This window comes from Mercenaria mercenaria, chromosome 16 (assembly GCF_021730395.1).
Source record: "Mercenaria mercenaria strain notata chromosome 16, MADL_Memer_1, whole genome shotgun sequence".
NCBI classification, from domain to species: Eukaryota; Metazoa; Mollusca; class Bivalvia; order Venerida; family Veneridae; genus Mercenaria; species Mercenaria mercenaria.
This window is the reverse complement of record NC_069376.1, coordinates 43,525,204-43,550,614: the sequence shown is the minus strand read 5'-3', so window position 1 is coordinate 43,550,614 and position 25,411 is coordinate 43,525,204. Positions and strand designations below refer to the sequence as shown.

At 32.9% G+C, this 25,411-nt stretch overlaps 2 protein-coding genes across 2 annotated transcripts; both read right to left on the bottom strand.

The window, feature by feature from the left end:
• Window positions 1–211: 211 nt before the first annotated feature.
• Window positions 212–9,255, bottom strand: LOC123540804 (uncharacterized). Its single transcript, XM_053526893.1, has 9 exons — window positions 9,059–9,255; window positions 8,733–8,793; window positions 7,628–7,704; window positions 7,250–7,321; window positions 5,960–6,065; window positions 5,347–5,441; window positions 4,265–4,324; window positions 3,442–3,523; window positions 212–342 (listed from the first exon to the last, which is right to left on the bottom strand). Exons 2-9 carry the CDS (start codon window positions 8,779–8,781, stop codon window positions 257–259), a joined length of 627 nt encoding a protein of 208 aa, XP_053382868.1. The 5' UTR covers window positions 8,782–8,793; window positions 9,059–9,255; the 3' UTR covers window positions 212–256.
• Window positions 9,256–11,495: 2,240 nt separating this feature from the next.
• LOC123541240 (uncharacterized) lies at window positions 11,496–19,591 on the bottom strand. Its single transcript, XM_053526875.1, has 5 exons — window positions 19,184–19,591; window positions 16,018–16,547; window positions 13,404–13,598; window positions 12,697–12,876; window positions 11,496–12,370 (listed from the first exon to the last, which is right to left on the bottom strand). The coding sequence occupies exons 1-5, from the start codon at window positions 19,516–19,518 to the stop codon at window positions 12,276–12,278; spliced, it is 1,335 nt and encodes a 444-aa protein (XP_053382850.1). The 5' UTR covers window positions 19,519–19,591; the 3' UTR covers window positions 11,496–12,275.
• Window positions 19,592–25,411: the final 5,820 nt, after the last annotated feature.

Below are 25,411 nucleotides of genomic sequence, written 5' to 3'. Positions count from 1 at the left end.
AAATAAAGATATATCTTATTTCCTATACAAACATAACTTATTTGGCCATTTCCGAAGCAACTGATTCAAAACTAATTTATGAAGTGAACATACAGCACTTATAGAAGAAATATAATTTCTAGATAATGGTGATACGAAATATGATACAAAACTGCCGAAAATACTAAAATTATAGTAATACATAAATGTTTTCTCAGATGTTGTAGAAAACTGACAATAAGTTACTTACTAACATTCTTTGTGTTTCTAGCATTGTTTAATTAGCAATATAATCAGACGATGATGTTTCATTGCAGTTGTCATTACACATGTCGGTGTTGCAGCACTTCATACATCCATTACCTTAAATGTAAGTATACTTGTTATTTTAGGCACACATAACACACCTTGCAGTATTTGATATCACATAATTAATTCGTCTTTATGCTAGTTACACAGGTTTGAAACACATAATTTAAAAGATAAACACTGAACAGTGTACCACACTTGTGTCAAAGCAAAGAAAATTTAGAAATTAAAAAGGGTTATGTGCTAGATTTTTGGTGAAATCAATTTGAAAATATTGGTCCTTCAATCATTTTTTTCTTTTTGGGTTTCGGAAACGTCGGCTATAGTTTTTGTCTGTTTTGCTCAGGCTACAAAAATAAACTGAATTATATTAGTATATTTAAAAAAAAAATACACAACGAATTTAGAAATCTGATAATAAAGGATGTAAAAAGCTAGCAAAATAAAAGTCTTTCTGAATTAACCTCTACTCTGCTAAATCTAAAAAATGGACTGATTCATTATTCAAATTGGCAGTTCCATTTATTATTCGAATGGGTGCTTACTGAAAATTCACTGACTGAAAAGCGAACAGTGTAGACCATGGTTTGTCTGTACGGATATGCAGACTGATTTTGCCTGCACTGGCCGCAAACGCAGAATCACTTGCCGCCAGCAGGCTTAATATGAATCACTTTCGCAGGTCGTATAATTACATGTAAACGGAATTGTTCGCATATGTTCTGTTTTCTTCCTAATTCTGTTACGAACAGAAAACGATTTGAGATTTATTACACTATTTCATAAAATTCAGTACCGTTCCAATTCGAACTTTAGTATTAATCTTAAGGAATCAACTCCTGAATATCACGTTAAAGAGATCATGATGGCAATAGACTTCGCACAGCTCAAACAGGTAAGAAGTTCGGTTTGAAGTCATGCAGGAACTATTTCTGCCAAATAACTTTATTTTTTATTCTTTCGAATGTTATTGCAACCAAAACTCTGCATATATGACCTAATTTACATAAAGGTGAGAGGGCACAACAAAGAAACATATTCAAAATTAATGGTTAATGATAAGATGCTCATTAAAGTATTTGCGGATTACAGATAACGACGGACTTTCAATGACTATGAGCACATCAAGCTACAATGTGCACGTGATTGTCCATAAAATCCTACCACAGCTCAAACAGGTACGAAGTTCGGCTGGGAGTCATGCAAGAAATATTTCTGCCAGTTAACTTTGAATTTTAATGTTTTATTCTGCCATTGCAACTAGAACTCTGTATGCTGTTTTCTCATATTCTTAGGGGCCTAATGGGTTGTTTTATTTCCAAAAACAGATTAACCATTTCATAAACAGTATTTAGTAAAGTTTTATAGAATATTCTCTTGTCTTTCAGATGAAGCCATGAGAAGTTACAGAAATTAATCCCGATTAATCTTTAGATACAGTATTTGGTTCCACTCCAAACTCAGAAACAGACCAATAGTTTCCCGTATTCCCGTGGATTTAGAATTGACTTTTCAATACAAACAACTTGTAGAATTTAAAGGATCTAAACAACCATGGTGTACTAAAAAGATATATTCTATGATGAATGCATGAAGAAATATGACAATAAATAGCATTATGAATAATTTATGGCAATTTTGCTTACCTAAACGGAAAAAATAAGGATTATTTTTTACAATTTTGTAAAATGCCTGTATTTTCATCCACTTGCGTTTATAGCACTTGAAAATTTACAATAAATATGTTTTGTCTCATACCTGTCTAGAAAATAGCAAACATTGTATCATTTGACAACTTTAGGGAAAAAAAAAACAACAACAAAAGAGAATATGAGAAACCCTGATAATATGAGAAATGGGGATATGACCTAATTTCTATAAAGCGGAGAGGGCACAACCAGGAAACATATCTGTGAACTTTGGTCAAACTCGGCTCGGATGCTCATTAAAGTAATTTGGGACAACTGATAACGGATGTACGACCAGACAACTGACTTTCAGTGACAATGAGCCCCTCAAGCCACAATGTGCGCATGATTGTCCATAAAATCCTACCACGTGTCTTTCTGTTTTGAGCTTCATTCAATTTTCTTTTCAAAATCAACAAAAATATTCTGAAATCAAAACTGCTTCAACAACGTAGGAAATTCGTAAACAATTCAAAAGAAAAATGTCTGTACCCCATAACAACAAAGGTAGAAGAATAAAAAGGCAGCAACTTGTTCTAGCTTTACAAGCGGCTTATTATCATCTTAAAGTGAAGCAAAGATCTTTAACATAGTAAGGATGATGTATACTGTACTCCCTTTATGATACTACATAAACATTAATACCAGACACTGAGTCTTTGGACAATAAGCCAATGCCATCTGAGACGGAAACTCTGCCTTGCGTGTCTTTTTATTTTTTTCGGAGAAAAAACAGTTAATTGTATAGTACTTTAACTGAATTTCACAAATAAAACCAGCAATGACCAAACCATATGTTTGAACTTGAAGAATCGACTGATTAAGTTTGAAACATTAAATTAACAGTATAATATATTGAGAATATAAAGTTTTGCTGTAACTAAAGGAAAATGAAATAGCTAGTTGTTTTGATCTTTGTTTAATGAAAAGTTTCGTGATGAAATGACAGCTTGGATATTGAAAAATACCTGTATCAGCATAATTCGCAGGTGTCTTATATCAGATCCGAGATACAAGCATTTTCCATTTCTTTTGTGTATTTGTGACACTCGAATCCATATTACTAGGATAGAAACGCCCCTTTTAAACTATCAGTGATATTATATTAAGAAGTATTGTCATACGATGTGAAGCGCTTAGTTGACAAAATAGGTGTTTGTGAAAATTTTTGAATTGTTAAATTTCAAACAGATTATATTAAATTGTCGTTACATATTTTCTAAAACACACGATAAAAGAGAAAGTTAAAAGTCTAAAGAATATAGCATTCATATGTGATTACGTCAGTTACATAAATTTCCATAATTTAGGTAATAACACGATTAGCAATCGGCATTTGTAATCAATTCCGTTCAATTTCGGATTACTTATGACATTACGTGAGATTTTTTATGATAACAGCCGAAGAATGCCGAAATCCCATACGGAAAAAAACGTGAAGAAACAGAAATTGTCGACATATTACCCCATTTGAACGTGTTCTGTAATTGTCGCTTTCCAAGTATTTCAATGTTAAGCCACAGATCGTGAAGATTTCTATAACAAACCTATATCAAATAATAAAAGTAAAACATTTAGCAAATTTGAAGAAAAAGTTGTAGACAGGTACTACAGACTTCTGTTGATCAAAATATATTTATGTGGCTGCAGAACTCGAAGATAAATTTAAATGTGTTAATATTTATTTTTGGAGGAATGTTCATTTTCATCGAAGGAACATGCCTCCAGATCAACATGAAAATTAAAAGAAAATTAAGACAGGTTATAATTGAAATTAGATATTAAAATTGGTAAATCAGTATAACTTAAACAGGTATTGACACAAAATATAACTAATCGTATTCAACTTTGTATCCAATTGCAACAGCGTGACTAATGCTTTTGTACATGTTTTATTGATTAAAAGTGTCTCATTGGAGATAAGAAGTTCCTAGATCTTACGGGATCAATGCTATACTACAGAAATTATTTTTCTTAATTGCCAAACAGTTGACTTTAATCTTAACAGCTTTAAGAAACAAACGATGTTAGTATTAACCACTGGGGTGTAACTGATGCTACCAGTCATTGTCACATCAAATACAGGTAAATTTAATATATGTACATCAGAGGTTCGACACAGTCCGAGAACATGTTTCATAAAGCGTAACTATATTTGTAGATGGTCAGTTAACATGTTTAAATGTCATGCAAATGTTCAAATCGAAGATGAAAGCATAGGCTTTTAATGTGGTCTCTGTTCATCAGCAATAAAACGCATAGAAAACATAAAGGAAAAAAACGATTACCGTTTGTTTTTCGCATTGTGTACGGAAACCAAACTGCCCATGAAAGCCCAGCATACATACCTACAAAAGTTTGTGACTGCAATCAGAAATCAACACGAAAGATTCATTGCGATTCCAATAAAATTACAGCTGTTTCAAAATGAATGAAAATATGGGAGCATGTCATTTCCATTTTACGTCTTGTGATGTTCAGTTACAAATTTAGATATGTTCGTGAGTAAATATACTGATCAAAACAACTAACCCATCACTTGCTATTTAGGCAATGTCTATTTTTCCATTTAGAATACATTTAGACCCAGATGTTGTTAACAACATTTCAAAATTAAAAACCTACGCAAAAATATATTTTGATTCATTTTACGACTACATTCTGTTATTCAAAAGCCACAAAAATGCACAAAAAATTGTTTTTAGAAAACGGATTATTCCAATTTATCACAATAGAGAGGTATGAATATAGATTTATTTAAAAGGAAATGGTTAAATAGTATACAAAAATCAAATTTCAAAATGTCAGAAACTACGCCAAGATATATTTCGATTCATTTTACTAGCATATTCTGTTATTCAAAAGCCGCACAATTTGCATTAGAAAACGAATGATTACAATACATATATAAGAATACAGAGGTATGTATATCATGAAAATGGTTAAACAGTATACAAATATCAAATGATCCGTTTCGAAAGGGCACAGCAAGGAAGTTATTTTGTTTCTGTTGTCATTTTCTTTCCTCATGATATTTTCCCTGTAATTGTACATGACTTGTCATTTTATTGTATTGTCGTGACTTTTCAAAAATGGATCAAAGTCGTAAAATGAGTAGGTTTATTTGATGCCACTGTTTGATTTCGCCTAGGTTAAGTTATGGGCAAGATAACAAATGGTTAGCTGTTTTGTTCAGTGCATAATTTTGACCTTGAATTTATTTACGAACAAATGTCACGATACAAGTAAGTTTATGGTCTATTTAGGTCTACATTCTATAAATGAACACTGTACTTTACGATGTATCGTAATATTATTTGGCACATATTGTCTGTTTCCTACAGCACATTTAAATCTAATACCAATCTACCTCATCCTGTTGACACATTGTTATATTGTCACAGCCGTCTACATCAGCTTGCATCGGGCAGTTAGTACATATCGGGCCTCGAGGAGAGGGATAACCTTCATAATATAAATACATCTTACTTTTTTAACTAAAGTATGTTACTACAAGTTCGAAAGAGGTATTTATACTTCAAATTTAAGGTCATTCGTCCGGTAAAAATTAAATAACAATTGTTTTATCTTAAAGCTACTGCGCTTAATCAAATATAAAACTATTAACTTTATAACAGCGCGTTAGAAAAATAGAATGTAAGTTTTTTGCAGTCAGACACAATTAAGGTCACTTCATAAAAAGTAGTCAATATATGATGCGTTTGTCATGTGTATTTATTCTTTCATAAAACTATTTACTCCGCCAGCACAAAATCCGTGACGTAAAAGAATAATGCTCTTGCGTATGAGAGAGTCAGTGCACTCAAATATAACATTACTGCTTCCTCGGTCTGTATGTTATGTATGACCGCTCTATATATCAAAATATGTGTACTGTGGTAATAGATGAAACATTTAAAAATAAAACTGTTAAAGTTAAACTTTCCTTCGGATCTAGAGCAATAATTTTGACATCTATTTACCTTTATATTTGCATCCAGCACTGTTACACACCTTTCCGGAACAGCATTCACTACATACCATTGTTTTTCCGATGTCCTTAAAGTCAGCTTGTGAGCGTTTGCATTGCTACATTGTAAAGATATATACTAACTGGTGCATTTTGAGTAAGAACTGATTGGGCAAAATGCCTAAAGGTTAGTCAAAATAATTGCTTTCTAAAAATAAAGCACAAAATGTATATCGTGGCTGTTCTTCATAAATCTTTTATGTCAGTTTTGGTGAGAACAGGATCCAAAACCATCCATTACTTTTAGGAAAGAACCGAGCTTACGCGTTCATGTAATGTTAGCCTGTCACTAATATATTACTAAAAGCTGTTTACAGTCTGCTGGGACTTTTTCTTCTTTTTGTCCAAATCAAGACTTATATTAAATGTGCAACGCAATGGAATTAAAATATGAAAATAGAACAAAAAATGGCAAAGAGAAATCTCTTAAAAAGAAATATAGCGGTTTTTTGTCTGACAGCGATTGTCTGATACCAAACAAAATCCAAATAGAAAATGAACTGTAAGTGTTTGGTTTAGCTACTGAAAAGTGACGACTAAGACATGCCAAAACAGCCGCTGTTGATATATTTTAATCTAGATCAGAAATTTGAAATGATAACTAGGTAATGATCCAAATATTTTCTATCTTGTTTCGTTACGTATATTTTACTTATACACATAATTATCTTTTGCATTAAGCTTGACTTCTTTTATCCTCTTTCGTTTAGTCTTGCAGGGTAGGGGTTGGTGATAACGTAAAAAGGAACAGCATGTATACAACTCAAACTACGACAAAGGATCATATTTCTTACAGTGATAATTTCGCTACGTCATGTTTGCATCAAACACGATCCTCGATTTCTTGATGTTTATTTAGTATAAACATATTTCTCTGTGACACTTTAACTCGAAAGGTCATTGTGGGAATTATGATCCTTTGTATGTTTATTTTGTAAATAATCTAGACGATCTACTTAGTTAGCTTTTTGTTGACTTATTTCTGGTACTCGTGGATCATAGAGTCTAATAAATTGTTACATGAAATGACGCCCTGCTTTAGACTGTTTCAATGCCTGTGGAGTGTTTCATATTACGTTGCCTCCCATGAACACTCTCATTCAAACCTAATTTGTTTGAACTCGGCAGAGTTACATTGTAGGCGTAGAAAATATCTTTGTTTTGGTTTTATTTAAAAGTTTGTCCGACCGCTCAAGGAAGCATGGTATTATAAGATATTTGTGCTATCAATATGCTAACTTACCTTCGTGTCTCTACAACCTAAGTTGTATCGTGTGTCTCCGCCTGCAGTTAGATACTTGTCAGTCAAACACTCCTGCAGTAAACCAAATAAGTACCTGCTATTTGTGGTCAGCCATTTTCACTTTATAATGTTGAAATTTTGTTAATTAGTTTTATTTTGTACCGCATGGAAACTTCAATTTGCATATTACTCATTATAAAAAAGCTACACTACTTTATCTTAAGTACGGGGGTCAAGAAAGGCTCTAACTTCAGAACACTTTTGCATGCGGGTTTATAACTATAAATTACTATAGAACTTCGAATTTTAGTTTTCTTATGTAAGAGCTGCAGACGTCTTGTAAATGTTTACAAAATTATAGTTTCTCGTTAAACTAACCTCATATGGACCACATCTTTGTATTTTTGAGCAATCGGTTGGTGTAACGGCATCGGAACAGAACAAGCACTTCCAAGCTACAAAAAAGATCAGAGTATTGTACTTAGCGATTGCATACGCAGTAATGGCAAAGAGATTTGAATTTTGAGACCTGCTCGGAACATTTATACTCTTTTCTTAAATAATCAGTATGTTCGCAGAACTGAGTGTGCCACTTACTACGGTTAACATACGCGTAAAACAAAATTCAAACGTTATCTGAACATAAGCTACTGTGGCGCTTTCATTGGTATAAAACGTTTATTACTGGAACATTTAACAAAATTGAATTTGGTAGATCAGGTTAAATTTTAACTTATATAACTGGAACCGTGTGATATACCGAAATCAAAGGATTGATGAGTTTGTTTTGTTTTGGGTTTAACGCCGTTTTTCAACAGTATTTCAGTCATGTAACGGCGGGCAGTTAACCTAACCGGTGTTCCTGGATTCTGTACCAGTATAAACCTGTTCTCCGCAAGTAACTGCCAACTTCCCCACATGAATCAGAGGTGGAGGACTAATGATTTCAGATACAATGCCGTTTATCAAATAGTCACGGAGAACATACGCCCCGCCCGAGGATCGAACTCGCGACCCCGCGATCTGTAGACCAACGCTCTTACCTACTGAGCTAAGCGGGCGGGCTTCAAAGGATTGAGTTCTGTCTTTTTTATTATTATTTATTTATTTTTATTTTTTTATTTATTTATTTTTTTGTTGTTGTTGATTTTGTGATGTATTTTATTATCTTTTAAAATGGCATAATGTTCAATACAATAAGTATCATCATGTATGAAATAATTAAACGTAATGAGATATGTATCAAGATAAATCTTTCCATAAGATACTTAATTACACAGAATATCATAGGTCTACTGTTAAATGATGTCACACAACCGAGGGGTCTATAGACGGAACGCATGCAACGTCACAAGCAATCTTCAAGTTTGCTTAACAGCATAATAGAATTTTAACAGAGTTACTTGCCCTTTTCGAAACATTTTTTAATCATATTAATGAGACTTTATTAAAATGTTTATACAATATACTTTAAAGGTATTACCATATAGTGTCTGAATACTACTAGCAGCTATCCAAAGTAAAAACAGCATGGTTTGATGCAACTGTAAGTGAAAATACTGACGCAGCTAAGCCATTGCACAACATATGTTAACAAAAGACATGAAGCGAAGTCAATATTTTTTTCAAGATTTTTACGTCTTTACAAAGAGAATGAAAACGGGATTCTTTCCATTGTTAAAAATAGACAGAGCGATGTGCCAGGAAGAGGAAATTTATCTACATTTTCGTATGTCAGTTGTCAGGATAAATTAATATCTTGTAAATATGTCATTTACTCTAAGATACATTTAAGAAAAACAGTCTTACCTTTGTACGATTGCGTCAATGATTAAACTTTGACCTGTTTTCGACTGCTCTTATCTTAAACAATTAAGGATGAATGGCATAAACACAGTAAATACATATTAATATGTTTTCATTGGTATTTATCAGTTGATCATAGTGAGGCATTGTTGTTTGACGAAATACGTTCGATTTCAATTTCTGATTGATATAAAGTGATTTCCGATATGCTAGAATGTTGACATTTGTTATAAACATTCATCAATGCATTCGTTAATATTTTCAAACTATATCATTGTTTAGTTTTACACACCTCCTATAAAAACCATTATCTTTTGTTGATAGTGTAACTCGGTTTTAATCAGAATTATACCTTATCTTTATTTAGCGGAATTTTAAGACAAATAGCAACGTATTAATTATATTGGGCAAACAAAACCTGTTGCGCATTTAATACGGAATGTAAGAGCAAAGTTTTTGCATTGGTATTCCCTATATATAAAAGCATTTACATATTATTAATATTGAACAAGGATTAGTGTAATCAGGAAGCCGACGATCGATGTAGAAGAGCTCTCAAGACTCGATGCAGCTAGCCAACCTACTGATACGTTTGGTGTGTTGTTTCATGCGTCTGGTATTTATACCTTTAATGAATAAGCCAGTTCCAGCCGCAGCCGCATCTATGTAAGCTCATCTCAACTAATGAAGAACTAACTTGGTCGATAGGAGTGTCTTATGAAAACGCAGAAGAAAGCATATAGTATCGCTATTTAGAGCGATGTTGCAAAAATATATAGCACCCAATCGAAACCGGTTAAGTTGTATTTTTCTTAACTTCCCGTATGCAAAAGCTTTCTGGCGTAGTTCATTGTTTGTTCACTGACTTTGAATGGGTTTCAAAAGATCCTGAGCGAGTTAAACACACACGCACTCACTCATACACGCACACGCGTACGAAAAAGGGAACATATGTAAAACGTCTGTAAATAAAATGTATTTTGCAATTACAGCTGTAAAAGACCTTAAAAGGAAAATGACCAGAAATACAGTTGACAGGCGTAAAACATGCAGTTCTCAAAAATACACCAAAAGTACAATTGAAAGTTTCAACTGTAAAATGGTCACGTCTTAAAATTACAGCTGTAACTTCTTTGGAGGGAAACATGAGTACTGTCAGCCATATGTTTTAAAGAAATAATTTCTAATATTTCTATAGCTGTAATTTTGATGCATTTTTAGAGCTGTAGCATTTTACTTTTTACAACTATATCTAATTTGCATAATTCGACCTGTTTTACAGTTGTTTTGCAGATTTACATTTCAATCTTGAAAGTGTTGCAATAAGTGAAAATCTTCAAAGAGCATACGTGGTCCCATGTGCGAGACACACTGTCTATTTGCCTATATATCTATTGGTATCTATATTGATAAATCATTTATAGGCATATTCAGTAAATTATAAAAATTGTGAATATAATATCTATAATTTACTGAATGTGCCTATACTCGTAAATGATTTATTAATATAGATCAACATAAAACTATACAATTATATACATACATTCACTTTAACTAACGTAACTGTTCCTCCATGTATGACCTACCTGGAGGGTTATTTAAATTACTAGAATATAGTCTCAAACGATACATGTAGAACCATGTATAGTGTAATAAGGATATATGTTTTAGTGAGTCATAGGTGCCAGAAACGTGTTGAAAGCCTTTCAAACAATGTAAAAATAATCAGATTTCTCTTCATTCGATCACTACATCTTCTATGGTATGCTCTGATTAAAAGGGATAACTCTGGTACTTGAACACATGTAGAACGGTAGAAAGAACCTATACCTATGTATTGGAAATGAATCGAAAACTTTTCAGATATGATCAAATTATTTTCTACGCACGAACTACCTACATACGCGACCATAAATTATAAATGATTTGTATACAGCTTGAAGCAGGATCAAACATTTCAGACACATATTATTGCCAGGTCTCCTTCTATGACTTGTTGTTCCTACGAGTTACAAGTTAACATGATCCTTCATTTTTATTCAATTTTATTCTCATGTCTGGTAGATGGGCGGCAGAATGATGCCGAAGTGCGAAGACATAATGTCGTTCTTTTCTGTAAATTATCCGTTATTTTCTCAAATGTTTTGGTCTTAGTTGTTCAAGACAATGATATCAATTTGTTTTAACAGTCTGTGTTTCTTTTACATGTTTTGCCTGAATGCAATTGTTGCCTTCATATTGATAATATTATTTTGAGTACATAAGACTATGCCGTATTTTAGTTAAATAAAGAACTTCAACAATTAATTCTAAAAGCATTTCCAAGTCAAGGTAATACCTTTGCAATTTTTCTTGAATAATACCTAAGTTTCAAAGAGTGGTATTTAAAACTTCATGTATTAAAGCATTCTTCATATGATGCAAATAAATAAACGTCACCTAATTTTCATTCAAAATTATTTATTTACTGATTTACATTAATTGTTAATATATATTTTTCATACACGGAACATCCATACATAGTAGAATTACTACATTATATACAAAACAAACGAAATCTTCTTACTTTTTACTAATCCTGTGATTATTTCGTCATATGGAAATTAGTTTCATATACTTTCACAAACAAATATATGTAAGCAAGACAGACTGTCAAACACAGTATTAACATATATACTTATATTGATATTACGTATTATGTTCCTGAACTTTTTGTTTTAAAGATGTAGTTAATTTGAATTTTCCGACAGTTTGTTTTCATATACAGTATAGTGTAAAGCTGAAAAAGTTACCATCTTGATACATTATAATAAAATTGTAAACATAAGAACTATTCACACTTAAAAGTCCAGCAGTCAAACTCCCTAAAACTCGCATATTCTACACTCGGCCAGTAACGGCTTAATTGATCAAAGCATTTACTATTTCTTACACAAAATGATGTTCAACTGAATTTCGCTGTCGGTAATGAAATTGCTTCTTTGTCATTAAATGGAATAATTGTTTCCTAGATTTCCGCACAATTGATATTTCCTTTGTCGTGAAATTGATGTTTACTGGTCTGTCATTCAATTGATGTTTCCTCAATTGCCGTGCAATTAATGTTTCCTGTATTGTCCTGCATTTGCTGTTCCCTGGCTTTTCGTGCAATTGATGTTTCTTGCCTTGCCGTGGAATAAATGTTTCCTGGCTTGTCGTACAATTAATGTTTCCTGGATTGTCATGCAATTGATTTTTTCTTGTATGTAGTGCAATTAGTGGAACTTCTCTTGCAACAAGTGTCTCCTGGCGTTTTGTAATTCATTTTGGCCAATTCTAGGCTTGTATTTTAAGTTCATTTTAAAACCAAAAATACACTTCCCGTTAACTTTTCTCTGAACTAAGTTGTTCATTTTTGTAATTTACAGACGTAACAATAAATATACAGCAATGGATAAAAAACATAAAAAAGTTTTAATTATAGCGATTAATTTACTCATAAAGATTTTTAAAGTATTGCATGTCTAGTTCAGCTTGAATACTAAACTAACTATAACATTTCTGTATTTACTTGTTTTGAATTACACGTTCAGATAGAAAGTACGTTGTAATACAGAAAAAGTATTTTGAAAATATTTTTTACTTATAGCCCATCACGATACCTGAAACTGATTCGTATCTGGTTTTGTTCCGTTCAAATGCAAATGAAATAGACTTGTCATCCCTACGTTCTGCATAATCAATCCAAAAGTTTGCTTTAACATTTCTTTTAGAATGAAATAATGCATATGTTTGCCGTTCATTACACAGTTTCATCAGTATGATTGTATTGTCTTGGATACCTGAAAACAGCATGCAAAAAAGCAATTAATGTCACATTTTCATCCCTTGATATCTTTTTTCAACTATGTACGCCAGAATATCAGGTAGAAAAATATTCTAGAATTATCATTATAAAACATTAATTTTCTTGTACTATCTAAATTTCGGAACTTCAAATCAATTACTATTTTTTTCATTTAATTTGGTCAGATGTAGTGTATTACTGAAAATTGTAATTTAGGCAACATTTCACATAAAGCTTAGTACAATACAACAATGTTCGTAAGTAGAGCCTACGCTCCGTCTTTTCTCTTTCTGTTAAGGTTTAACATTATTTTTGCAGGATCTTGATTACAAAGTCATGTAAAAGGGTTTTATTTGTTAATTATGAGGAAGGACTGCAAAATATATTTTCAAATACATGGTATGTTTTTATTCAAATTAGCCCTTCCTATGACTTAACGTTTATACAAGGGCATAGGCAGTCCAGTATTTTACATTTTTATCATTATTGTATGTTCTGTAGCCCCAAAGGAGTAATATTTACCTGTAGTACGTGTCAGTGCTTCTCTCTCGAAGCCGAACTCACACAGTACAATTGTGTAACGACCTGCAACTGTCTCGGAAGCCTTGACGCATTCTAACTGTATATCATAGCTCTGCATTTGTGATTGAAGCTCACTTATAAATGCGCTAGTTATCCGTGTTTCAACAGGACATACAATATTCACACTACCGTATTCTACAACAAAACAGCAAGGTTAAGATGAAACATTTTAGAATATTTCTTATTGTGCGTATGTATCTATTTGTGTTGCTTAACTCAATAAAGAGAAAAGAACGCCAATCAAAACAAAGACGCCATTTTGTGAAATTAGCAAAAGAAAATATATAATGTTTTGATCATATCCATATGTGTCGTAAACATTCATTTTAACAGTTAATATATTTTTGCTTTGCATTCAGTCTCTCTTCCCCCCCCCCCCCCCCCCCCCCCACGCTCATCTCCCCATTCCTTTTGAAAGTGTTATTTTTTATGAAGACCACGTACAACAAAAATTTTTACGCTTGCAAGAAATAAATCGTTTATGAAATCAATAGCGTGTTTAATATACTGTAGGGGTCCTGCAAAGATCGAAAGAACGTGACGTAAACGATACTCCTAAATTAATTGTCTAACACTTTGTTTGAGGTAAATGTTCAAAAATATGGCTACTTCGCACGATATGCATTTATACATCTATACGGCTTTTATATTTTATCGGATAAATTTAACTTTAAATGTCGAACAATTCCTGATCAAATAAAATTATCTGTATTTGCTTTCGCTGAGGAACACAGCAGACACGACACTGATTGTAATCTCCAGAATATGAAATGAATGAAAATTGAATCTGAATTCAAGGCCCTCTTTTCACTTTTTCGAAGCCGAAATTTGGAAGTCCCATTTCCCTCGCTTCCCCTATTTGGCCTATTTGGAAAAGGTAGTAAACGATATTTTTAGAAACATTTCCATCCAAAACTATTATTACATGTGTTTACAACAAAAGGCAATGTGCTTTTGGAACTATTTCTTTGAAGTGTAAAATAGCTTCTGGAAATTCGCTTATTCCTGTATTCGTTCAAAACCACACGAAATACCCGTAAACAGTGAATCTGGTCAAACATTCGATAGAGTGCAATGAGGACTTGTATATAAATTATTTAACAAGAGGTCCATAAAAGCGCTAGATTGTTCTCCTGATATAAGTTTTCTACTAGTACTCGTATATGGAAAACTAGCCACGTCCCATGAAGCCAGGCTTTTAACCAAATAGAATGCCTTGAAGGAATTTGGTAGAGGGTCACCTTAAGACCATTCCCGAGAAATTATTTTGAAATCGAACCGGGAGATTTTGAAAGTCGCCACTTTTGGTTCCCTACATAAGCATATGTTTGAAGAATTCCGAAAGTGGACCAAACGAGGAGCATTCCTGTGAAGTTTGGTTGAAACAGAACTGGAAGAGATGTTATTTTAAAAGATCGTAGACAAAAGACGGATATACGATACTATGAGTTCTTTAACCAAACTGAGGTCCTACAACAAGAGGGTCAATATGTCTCTAGATCGCTCACAGCAATTTAACAGTGGGTTAAACAACTTTAGTAGAGAGTCACACAAGGAAAATTTATGTGAAATCAATCTGACTTATTCTGTGATTCAGCTAGTGGTTTCTGACATAAAGATTTTTTCATTATATATATACGTATACGAACTACGATATGGATGGTTTAACACATAAATGCTTGACAAACTGGAATAATATTAATAAACTTGGAAGAGGGCAAACGAATGAACAGTTTGCGACGAGCCATTTACGAGACAATTTCATTTGATTTAGGACTCTTGGCTATGTTTTCATGAAATCAAAAATAATTTCAAAAATCTTTGTTTTGGATGATCCAAGAAACATTTCTGTGAAAATATTATGAAATCATACCAGCCGTTAAACGAGGAGATTTTCTTTGATATTTTTTTACTTTGAGCTCAGGAGGCCCTGTTTTCAATCGAATATTCAAGCAGTATTGGTAAATGGTGAATCAAGGGACATTTTTCTGCATCAATTTTAACAGCAAGCATAGTGACCATAGTGACTATATAAAAGTACTTTGCGGTAATGTTTTTTTGAAATAGCAGATTATCTGAAGGGATTTGAAATAAGGTTTCCCAATAATTAATTCTGTAAATTATTTTAAAATGAGCAAGCGAACTTGTATATGTGTTAAACGATGGCGTTCAAATTACCAGGGACTTTCAAAATTTATCATTATTTTCACCGCTTTGTTGAGGTTAAAATATTGTATGTTTCAGAGATGAATGATTTTTGATGAAGTCAAAGTAATGTTACCTTGATAGCACGGAGTAAAACAATTTAATTTTTAAATAATATGTCCGATCTTTACATGCTACTTTCAGGTGTATTGCAAATAAAGCAAATGTTCTCAATATCATGTGGATGTATATATCTGTCATTACGGTTCACATATCAATACTTTCTGAGTCCCCCTTGTATATTTATGATTTTTACACAGAATGTACTTGACATGTATACAGTTAATCTCTACATAAATAAGGAAACTGTAATTACACATAAGCATGTAAAATGTCAACATAACCCTACCTTTGAGTGACCCAAGAGATTCCTCTGTACTTAGGTACTCCTCAATGTCTGTTTTTATCTTAAATGTCATGGGTTTTGCATCTCTTAAAGGACTTTGTTTGACGAGGTCATTTCCCTCCGATAACTCCTTCTCTGCATTCTTCACGTTAACAAACGTCTGGGCTTCATTGTCATCCTTAGAATTTGTTAGTTTGTACAGCCGTGTATCAATAGCTTTCAGAAGTTCATCAATCTTCTTGTTGTATGTCTTTAGGTTGTCTGCCAGCTCTTTATATTTAGACCTTATCTCTTTTAGTGACTTCCTCTCCAGTTCATTAACTCTAGCAATAATTCGCCTCTTGAAATCTTCTAAGTCGTCAATGACACTATCCCGCTGCTTATCTAAGTATTTGAGATCATCCTTCGTTTTAGACTTCAGGTCTTTCAGATCGGCCTTTACTTTGTTGAGAGAACGCTTGGTCCTCTCCTGTCCCTGTCTCATCAACAATCCTCTTGCAATATTTGGAATATATTCTACCCCTCTACATGACCTGTTATAGAAGATAGCCTAAATTAACAATTTTTAAAAGTAATATTTACACTCGTTCTCAAATTTACTGGGACTTGTGAAAATTAAGACAGATGTGAGTTATAAATACAGGTAAATTCTATTGCTAAAGGTTAGTATATATACCTTAATTTTGAACATCACGAAACGGTTTGCCTTAGCAGGTAATAGTAAACATAACAAAATCCCTTAAATTGCATTGTGAAATGTACAAGATATTGCAGTCTTGCTAGATATATGTTAGTGTATTTTCAATAACAGTCTCATTTTTAACCTTGCTCATTTTCATTTCCCTACATCAGCATTAAAACCATCGAATAATACTTAAATTTTTATCCTTTCGGTACATTTTGACTCATGTTAAAGTTACAAAGTTATTGGTATGTTTGAGTAAATTTATTTTTATGAAAACAGTATAAATACAAATTTACATCATGCCATCTGTTTCGATATACGTTTTGTAACATAACTTTTATCAACAGGAAAAGTAATCACATTTTCATATTTTTTCCTTGTTGGATTTAACGTCGCACCGACACATGATAGGTCATATGACGACTTTCCAGCTTTAATGATGGGGGAAGACCCCAGGTGCCCTTCCGTGCATTATTTCATCACGAGCGGGCACCTGGGTAGAACCACCGACCTTCCGTAAGCCAGCTGGATGGCTTCCTCACATGATAAATTCAACGCCCGAGTGAAGCTCGAACCCACATCGATGAGGGGCAAGTGATTTGAAGTCAGCGACCTTAACCACTCGGCCACGGAGGCCCCACATTTTCATATCTACTGATACATTCATGAATAATATTCCAGTGTAACATAAGAATAGTAAGAGACTCAATTATAAATGCAATTTGAAACTTTTAAATTTTTAGTCACAGGAATATCAGTGAATAACAATTACAAATATGATAGAAGATTCAATTATTTTATGTTGATCTGTGTATAATGGTGAAGCTAAAATGATAAGAATAATACCAGTCTTGTTGTATTAGGCTATGGAACTTGAAGAAAATATATAAATGATACATATAAAAATAGTTAAAATATCCAAGAATTTCGCGATCTAGTCACAATAACGTAATACACAGTTCCAATTGAAGTGTCACGTGCGGTTAATTGCAGATTACCATATACACAAAAAATGAGTATGTCCTTTCAAAACGGAAATTACGTAGTATATTTTGTAGAAACATAACAAAAAAATCAAAACATTTACATGTATTATCCCGATATATTGTCAACTTTAACAAAACACTCACATACGCATGTTATCATTAAGTTAATTATACAGCTGATTTGCAACATATATCTATTTGTTTTAATTTATGATTTCTTTAAAACATTCATCAAATTGCTTTGTTTAAAACACTCTGTTATGAAGTTTGGTAAACTGGCATTGTTATTATGCAAATTAACGTTGAACTGACATTGTTAGCAGCATCGTAAAGTATCTTAATATGTAAATATACCTCAGTAGCGATAAGTATAACCCAACTATCACTTGTGCATTTTCCTGAAAAATACCTTCGTTTTACCCTTTGAATCAAATTATTTAATTCTGTTGATTTTAACAATATGAAAAAAAATCCCTAAACGGAAATAGTAAATTAGTTATTAAACTATTTCTAATTTAACTTATGTACATAATTATAATTGTTGGAATGTGCAATGTGATAAATAATTCGTTAGCACATAAACCGTCTGAAACCTTGTTAAAGAACATGTGAATGATCTGTCCTTTCTAGATAATGTAGAAGCCTTTGAATACTGTATTCGAAATTGTTCAGTTTGGAAATGCGAGTATATCGACTTTGCTTAATTATAATAGCATGCTGCGGGGGATTCTTTTTTGGGAGTTGCTGTCAATATCTCACGGTTTAGTCAATTTTTTCAGGATATGTTAAAACTATGTACAAAGTGTGAGGTGCCGGTAAGAAAATTTGGTTGAAAGCAGTTGCGCTTCCATTTTTTATTATTTTATGTGTTTTGGTCTAACTGGGAAACCTTATTGTTCATTTGATACCAATTCCGTTTGAATTGCACTCGAAAACATATATTCTTTCTATAAAATGGACGAATTACTTGTGACGATGCAAAATTTAGTCATATCCGTTTATCTCATATTAACACATACTGAGCATTATTTCTTTCCTCATTTTTACTACTTAGATTTATATGTAGAACAATATTAAATTTCCATAAAATACACCGACATGTCAATATCTGAATCAAAGTCCGATTAAAGTTAGATTACGTCTGCATTTCTAAAACTTTCAAGAGGCATCAAATTAAGCTCACACTTTCTTGATATTCACAAAAATCTCGCACTTGTAAATCTATCGAATTTTTAGCCTTTCTACCAAAGCTGTCATACATTTCTTGTAAAATTATCATAATTTAGCTGCTTTTCACTATCAAGAAATATTTGTTCACAATTACTTGCAACATTTAGAATAATAGAAATGTTATACTTTTCATCAGCTATTTTATTCAACTTATCAAGAGCACGTTGACGTGTCAGGATTTTTTTTTAAGTTATCCGGAAAAAAAAGATCGTTACAACTTATCCCATTACAAAATGTTTGTTAGTACCAGCGTAAGAAAAATAATTACCTGTGTTTCACAGCGATATCAAAGGTACAGCACACATGATCATGGTGTCTGCAAAACATTTTCATAACCTCCCCATCATGTTCCTCACATACATCAGTCGGCAAATTGTTGGAAGACTGTGTCGCCAAAGTATTGTCAGTTACACTGTGATTTCTGGTAAACTTTTTGTAAAAATTAACACATCTCTGGCAAATTGAATAAAAAGCCTGACATATGCTGCAATGATAGAATGCCTCCGTATCTTTTCCATCTTCCGAACATGGGGAGCATGAAAAGTCATGGTACGCATCAGACGCAACAATCTGTGATCTACCAAACTTTCTACGGGTTGCCATTTTATTTATGGAGATAACCTAAACTTACCTGTTCACTATACTAGGAAACCGAAACTAGAAATATGTTCGATGGGAAATACCAATAATTTAAAAACGGAAGTTGTAATGTTTTTAATAAATACCATCATAACTTCCGCATAGTAAAATTAACTAAGTAATTAAATACTAAGTATGTATAATGAGTTTTTTTATATTAAGGTTTAAGAAAGAGTATATGTACATTTCAAATGTACAAAGATTAGATCTATTATTTTTACGATTATTTTGAAACGTGTATGTAAGGGGAGACCACGGTGTAAGCGACACCGGGTCAACCGGGTCGACTTTTGGAATATTGGCAGATGCGTTTATTTAATCATCATTATATTTGATACGTTTTCCCTAACAAATGTTAATAGCATTGACTAGTCAAAAATCTCTATCAATATATCTATCAATACAAAATTAATAATCGTCTAACAAATATTAGACGTGTAAAAGAGACCATTGTCCTATTAGACCTACCTTGGTATCATCATATAAACGTCTAAACTTAGTCTAGCAGACAATGAATGGCATACGATGAAGTGCTTTGCAATGCAAATAGTGTTTAAACTTAACATGATCTGAAATGGAATATCAGAAAAGTTGATAGATAGTAATTACTTGCCCTGTGGTACACTAAGAAATATATTATGTGCTTTGATTTTACAAAGAATTACATTTTCTTTACATTTTCTTAAAGTCATATTTCTTTGAACACATGCATCAACTATATTATTAAAATGTTAAAATAGTAAAATATCATTCTCTGGTATGTCTAAAACGACCAATATTGAATTTTTAGCCCCAAAATCTGCAATAACTCATTTTATTTTAACAGTCTGTAAATAAATTTGAATGTAAGATTTGGTTTCAATAGTTCCAGTTTATTTTGCATATTTAAGAAGATCATAACTTTTTATTTAGAAAGAATCTTATTCCCCTATCCCTAATCAAGTTATTGACACACAATTATTATATAAATGTTTTTCAAGTTAGTAGTTCACTTTTTAAAATGTTCTGTACTTTTTCCTGAAAAAAAATCAGTTAAGATTTTTAGGGTATAATGCTAAAAGTATCAAAATCGCATTTAATGGAATACTCTCTATTAGTAAAAGCAAAAGCTGTAAATATTTTGTCTTTGCTGATGGGTACAGTAATTATATTTGAAACATAGTGTTTGTAGACTCGTATTAGATAAATGTTTCCGTAATTAATAATCTAATGTTTTAAAAATAACATCAATTTAGATTCTCAGTTGGACGCGGTAAAGAGACAATTTAATTTTTAAATTTTTGATGGTAAATTTTTAATAGTGGAGCTTCACCAAAGTAGTTACCTTTACATGGATAAAAATTTAATGGCTATTGTTTTTGTCCTGCAGTTTTTTCAAAAGCAAATAAAAATGTTAGTTTTATCATCCCGGAAACATGACATATGGACAACAGCCGCTGGCATGATTTGACGTTTGATTGGAGGTTGACGTCACGACGACAAGGTAAACCGTAACAAGAGCTTCGATTAGTCCAAAACTGAAGTCAATCCCTTTATAATATAAGTGATAGCAGTTAATATTTAAACAAACGAACGGACGATTAGACAACGAAGTGTCACAACCACCAGGGCAGCAAATTTATTGTTTCAAAACTGATGTCATTTGTCTTATATTTTCATGACAGATATCAATATATAATATGAACATAACCTTGGACGGACAGACAATGAAGTGATACCTTTGTGTCACAAGCTGACAGCTGACACAAAACGTAACAGAAAATCTTTAAGTTCAAGTAGAATAAGCAAATTGCTTATCATTTTGACATGTGCCTGATCAATTATACCGTAATGCATAATTATATATACAACGGTACCCGGCCTAATGGACCTATAAGTCACAAAATCAAATAATCATTGTATACAAGAAGCCGTATAAATACGTAGAACATACTAATCAAATTAAACAAACACAGCATGAAAGAATCCTGATTCAGTTAAAATCTATCGGCCGAATCACCGTTCAAAATGGGCATAGATAAGACAAATAGATACAGCAATTTCATAGTTTCAGTTTTCAGTTTTATTCATAATTCGTGGCATATAATATTCATGTGGATAAACAGGTCAACTAAAAGAGTAGTCATATAATAAGTATTGTACAAAGTGCGGTACAAACTAACATGTCTGACAACAATAAACATGACTGACAAATGATGGAAAACCCACACCTAAACGACTCAAAGGTGGAAGGGAGACAACCCAAAAACTACAAATACAAAAATAATGACAAAGTTCAATCCCCAAAAATACTAATAATTATTGAAAAAATAAACCAGTTGGCTTGGAAATATAGACGGAAACACCCTCTGTTTCCCTTTATATCACATATGAACCAACTCAATAATGGAGGGTCCAAAACATTTACATGTTACACCAGAAACAAACAAAAAACAACGATGCGTTATAATTAACTTCTACATAGTCAAAATATTTAATTTTGAACCCAAAACTGAAGCATGTTAATACTTTTTGTATATGTTTACAAATAAAGTAGTTTATCGAATTATCAATACCAAAAATATCAAGTCTGTAGACTGAGCTTTTTAAAATCTGACATTAAAATTTTACAAAAAAGTGCTAAGGCCATACCAAATTGATTTGTCGTTCGTCGGAACTACCGCATCAATGATTTCATTCCCGAGAAAAAGAAAAAAAAATTCACCCGCCCGCACGTACATAAAAATCGCCGAAAAAAAAATTTTTTTTCTGATTACGCGGTCCGGAATGATAAAGGTAAACAGGTTTTATCGCTGTTTTAATGCGTCAAAGTGATATTGATCGGAATCCATGCGTTCGTAATACATGTAGCTGATGACACAAACTCAAAAAGTCAGGAATTATGGTGTTGTTCATCATTTGTTTTAAACCTGGAGTGTCTGTTCTAGTGCCACACATGACCTTCGATGTGCCGGTAGGTGATGAAGTATGCACGTTCTACGATTGTTCAAATTATACAGTTAACAGAACAAAGCCCGACTTGTAGACGTGCACGGCCACGGGGATTCAAATTGAAAATATTTGGATTAAACATAGAGATATTGTTCAGATAAAGTTTTCAAACCATTTGTTATCAGTGTGTTTAGTTAAATATTTTAGATCTAGAGCCAAAGCCAGTGCTTTCTTGAAAAAAAAGTTTGTTCACAGATCCTGACTGATCCATCACATTAATAATTGTCTCGGGGCCCAAATCGTTTTGAACGTAACTTCTTTAGTACGGCAGTCAGATATTCTATCAAAATGCATATATTCATTTTTAAAAAATGTTTAGCTTTTCAAATAAGTTGTGTAGATATAAAAAATAATTTCTGTCGTATTGTAACCCCAAGTTTCCCTGTTTGTATATTAATTGGCTGTGAATTGATTGGAAGAAAGAATCTGAAAAACAGACCTTCGCAACTCAAAATTTCTTGGTCAATCAAAGCACAACAAATAACACTTTTAAAGAGTGGCCATATTGGGATCATTTTTTGTCCGTCTGTTATCATTTTTGACTGAAATGAACCTCTACCACAAAAACTTAAGCTAAGCTTATCTGTTAAGAAATTATTCCAATGGAATTTCGAGCAATGTCGGAGCATTTGTGTGCCCAACTCCGTTTGGTCTCATTGGTCAAGTGATTTATTACTTTCCCCTCACCTCTACCGTTTGGAGTTTCACTAGGGGCACAAAGTTGCTCATGTGTCGAAGCCATCTAACTGGGTTTCAGAAGATATGTTATTCCACTTGGGTGCCTGTTTTGTCTTAAATATTCCTCATCCTCTGCCGTTAAATGGGCACGCCTTCAGATTAATGTAGAACAATCAAAATTAAAAATAAGACACTCGTCCCTCAGTAATTATAAATACAAAATAAAAACAGTGATTCAGTGAGTTTTAGCAAGAATTTGTTTGCAAAACCATTCATGTAGTCTTTAAAACATACAGAAAAGCTATCTGCTGTCTTAGTCACACTGTAAATGTTTAAGTTCTGTGTTATTCTTAAAGAAATGTTAACTTCATGTATAATCATAACTGCAAAAAAAAAAAAAAATACCCGCTCGCTCCATGTAAAAGCAACCCGCCTCTGAAAAAATCAAAATTGAGGAAAAAAAAAAAAATTTCGCTCGCTCGCTCCTATTTTTTTTGAAAATTTTCCGAAGAACTACTAATCAGTTTGGTATGGCCTAATTTAAAGTAAAAAACTAATCTTTAGTATTCATGAGGTTATAAATCAAGTTGATAAATATTAGAACGAGAAGTGAAATTATTCGGAATAAACTTCTTTCTAATGTATTCGAAGAAATTGCATTCCATGACAATGAAGTTCTTCCCCTAGCAAATGCTTCGGGCAGAGGTGGCAGACTTTTTGACCTTTTTTAATTGGCAACAAATGGTTCATAGTTCTAAATTTACACAACGACTTATTCAACTTAGAAGGTAATATAACAATGAAGATACTTCTCAAATCCAACTTGTTTTTATAAGTTCGAGAGCTAGACATTTTGCATGGTCGGATACAGGACTCGGTGTTAGAGGGGCGCAAAGTAACTAGGGCATACTCCCCGGACAATTTTGAAAAAAAAACAATGGATCCAACTGGTGCATTCTGAGCGTTCCGAGGTACTTTGTTTAATACTGCAAAAGGACAGGTTTTGTGTCAAAATAAACACAAATACATGCTAATTATAGTCCACGTTTTATGACTTGTCAGACTTATTCTTGCGTAAGTACCGAGGAATTTCTTAGCCTGGTTTCAGAAGATTTTATTGGGAGGGGTTACATAGAAATAGCATTAAAAGAACTCTGATTTCCATTGGGCGAGCGAAGCGAGCGAAAAAAATGCAAATTTTTCACCCGAAACATAAGACAAATTCCCAATGCAAACGTAAAGAGCGAGAAAAAATGCATATTTTATGCTTTTTCACCGGAGCAAATAACAAATTACGCATTTGAGCATAGCAGAACAAAAGAAATATTGTATATGCGAGCGTAGCGAGCGAGAAATTCTTTTCCCGCCTCTACCCTATGACCGACGGAAATGAAGCGGAGCCCCGACGTCGGACACTGAGCAAACACGACCGTTATGATTACTGCAAAAGCACAGAATTTGAACATGAGTAACATCGTTTTTAGTAAGACTGTCTTGCTCGACATGCCTGGCAGATTTATTTCGTCGATAAATGACAATTTTAGTTGAATTCTTAAGAAAAAAGAATCATTTGGAGTTGTCAGTTACTTGCAGAAAAGCACCATGTGATCCTTACGCAGTCTATATGCAAATAAGAACTTTTGAATTTTACTCAAAATAAAGGCAAGCTGATTCTGTATTCTAGAAGTTTCTATTTTCTGCTAACGGAAGTGTATATTGATTCGGTTATATGCTGGAACTGTTCTTTGAAAGTTTATGTTCCTCAGTTACGTCCGTCTGGCAACTTATTTTAAAAAGTTAAGCAAGCAAAGCTCTGATCAAGGTCAGCAAAAACTGAAGATATAGCAATACGCTGTAGCACAAGAAACTGAAGCATAAATGACAGACAACTATGAAAACATGTGTGAGAACAACTCTGATGGGAAGGAGGAGGGAAAAAACTTTATTAGTGCAAAAGCTAGATTTGTTTTCAGGTGAGCGGTATTGAACCAAGTGGCATTTGCACGGGTTTTTATGAAATTTTATATGGTTGATTACCGGCCAATCGGTGTAGGTGATAAGGTACAGTATGCTTGATTGGAGCCAGACGTTCGCATAACGATACGTATCAAGGGTAACCAAATTCCTATTAGCAACGCAACAAAATAATACCACATATAGAGAAGCGATGCTGTAACGATTTTTCTGC

Excerpts from the sequence above, each read along its gene's own strand:
- LOC123540804 (XM_053526893.1), bottom strand. The coding sequence starts at position 8,781 with ATGCTGTTTTTACTTTGGATAGCTGCTAGTAGTATTCAGACACTATAT. Across the intron at positions 7,705-8,732 it reads TAGTATTCAGACACTATATG|CTTGGAAGTGCTTGTTCTGT; the intron begins GTAATACCTTTA and ends TCTTTTTTGTAG. Across the intron at positions 3,524-4,264 it reads CACAATGCGAAAAACAAACG|GTTTGTTATAGAAATCTTCA; the intron begins GTAATCGTTTTT and ends TATTTGATATAG.
- LOC123541240 (XM_053526875.1), bottom strand. The coding sequence starts at position 19,518 with ATGGCAACCCGTAGAAAGTTTGGTAGATCACAGATTGTTGCGTCTGAT. Across the intron at positions 16,548-19,183 it reads GATATCGCTGTGAAACACAG|GTCATGTAGAGGGGTAGAAT; the intron begins GTAATTATTTTT and ends CTTCTATAACAG. Across the intron at positions 12,877-13,403 it reads AGCACTGACACGTACTACAG|GTATCCAAGACAATACAATC; the intron begins GTAAATATTACT and ends TGCTGTTTTCAG.